At 37.6% G+C, this 1,607-nt stretch overlaps 1 protein-coding gene across 1 annotated transcript in view; it reads left to right on the top strand.

The window, feature by feature from the left end:
- Positions 1-1,607, top strand: part of ZNF100 (zinc finger protein 100) — a 49,919-nt gene that overhangs the window by 22,876 nt on the left and 25,436 nt on the right. Inside the window, exon 3 of the mRNA XM_011956424.1 lies at positions 1,358-1,484. Coding sequence (XP_011811814.1) covers positions 1,358-1,484 — 127 coding nt within the window. The remainder of the gene's footprint in view (positions 1-1,357; positions 1,485-1,607) is intronic.

The following is a 1,607-nucleotide window of genomic DNA, read 5'->3' as shown; positions in this document are numbered from 1 at the left end:
AAAAAAAAAAAAAAAAAAAAGAAAATACTTATTTAAATAGGGTGGCATTTATTACCCAGAAAGTTCTGAAAAAAAACCTGAGAGATACCTGCTCTGTAGGGTGCTAAAGAAAGACTATTTAAAATCATTATTGGGGCTGGGCGTGGTGGCTCACACCTGTAATCCCAGCACTTTGGGAGGCCGAGGCCTGCGGATCATGAGGTCAGGAGATCGAGACCATCCTGGCTAACGTGGTGAAACCAAATCTCTACTAAAAATACAAAAAATCAGCCAGGTGTTGTGGTGGGTGCCTGTAGTCCCAGCTACTTGGAAGGCTGAGGTAGAAGAATGGTGTGAACCCAGGAGGCGGAGCTTACAGTGAGATGAGATTGCGCCACTGCACTCCAGCCTGGGCGACAGAGTGAGACTCTGTCTCAAAAATAAATAAATAAATAAATAAAATCATTATTGAAAATTACAGAACATTGGAGACACCTGTATCTTGAACTTTGCATAAAACTGATGTTTCTGTATGGTTGAATTCAGACTATCATTTACTTTTTGAGGGGCAATATCTAGGCGATGATGCTGTGTTCTTCTATGTGCATCAGCACACCATAAAAGTTTGTCCTAGTGTTGTTAATATTAATAATTTACTTAGTTAAAAAGCGCTCTGATATTTCTTTCACTACAGAGTTAACTATTTTTCTTGTCAGTATTAGGTATCTTTATGCAGATAATGTGCATAAGCCATCATATTTAATGTGGCAGGTGCCCTTTTTCCTTAGGTTTTCTTTGCATATATCTGTCTTTGGAAAATGAAGTCTGTTTGTTTACAGGCCAGAAAAATCAGGCAAAACACAGGCTCTTCCAGCTACTGGATGTTTCACAGAATTTTCTTTTGGGGCTAAAAACATTGACATTACTAATGAGCTCATTAGAAATTCAGAAACTCAGACTTCATTCCAGGTCTTCTGAAAAACAGTCTGCACAAGATTTCCAGTTTATTGTACACATTAAAATTCAAGAGATGCCTTCTAACTCAACATCTCTTTTTTATCTTAAAAATATACACAGCTCATTCTTTATGATGTAAATATTGCACTCAAAAATGTATATGTTTGTGTTTATGCTCTTAATTTTGTACTTTATTATCTAAAAAGTATCATATATACACTAGTGTTGTGGATCTTATGCCATTCTCTCAGAGTTAGAGGATATTTTAGAGAATATTTCTGTGTTAAAAATTACTGCAAATTTTCAGTTATTTCTATTAATCAGAACCAATTCTCTTTATTGTTTCATTATAATTAAAATGATAACTTCTGCCATGGCCACTTGGTAAATATATGTGTGTCTGTGTGCTTATGTTTTTCAGGGGCCATTGACATTTAGGGATGTGGCCATAGAATTCTCTCTGGAGGAGTGGCAATGCCTGGACACTGCTCAGCAGGGTTTGTATAGGAAAGTGATGTTAGAGAACTACAGAAACCTGGTCTTCTTGGGTAAGAATACCTTTAATACACAATTTCTTTTTTTTGAGACGGAGTCTAGCTCTGTCGCCCAGGCTGGAGTGCAGTGGCCGGATCTCAGCTCACTGCAATCTCCGCCTCCCGGTTTCACCTCAT

Source organism: Colobus angolensis, unplaced genomic scaffold, assembly GCF_000951035.1.
Source record: "Colobus angolensis palliatus isolate OR3802 unplaced genomic scaffold, Cang.pa_1.0 Scaffold417, whole genome shotgun sequence".
Lineage (NCBI taxonomy): Eukaryota > Metazoa > Chordata > Mammalia > Primates > Cercopithecidae > Colobus > Colobus angolensis.
The sequence above is the reverse complement of the archived record's forward strand: the minus strand, read 5'-3'. Positions and strand labels throughout refer to the sequence as shown.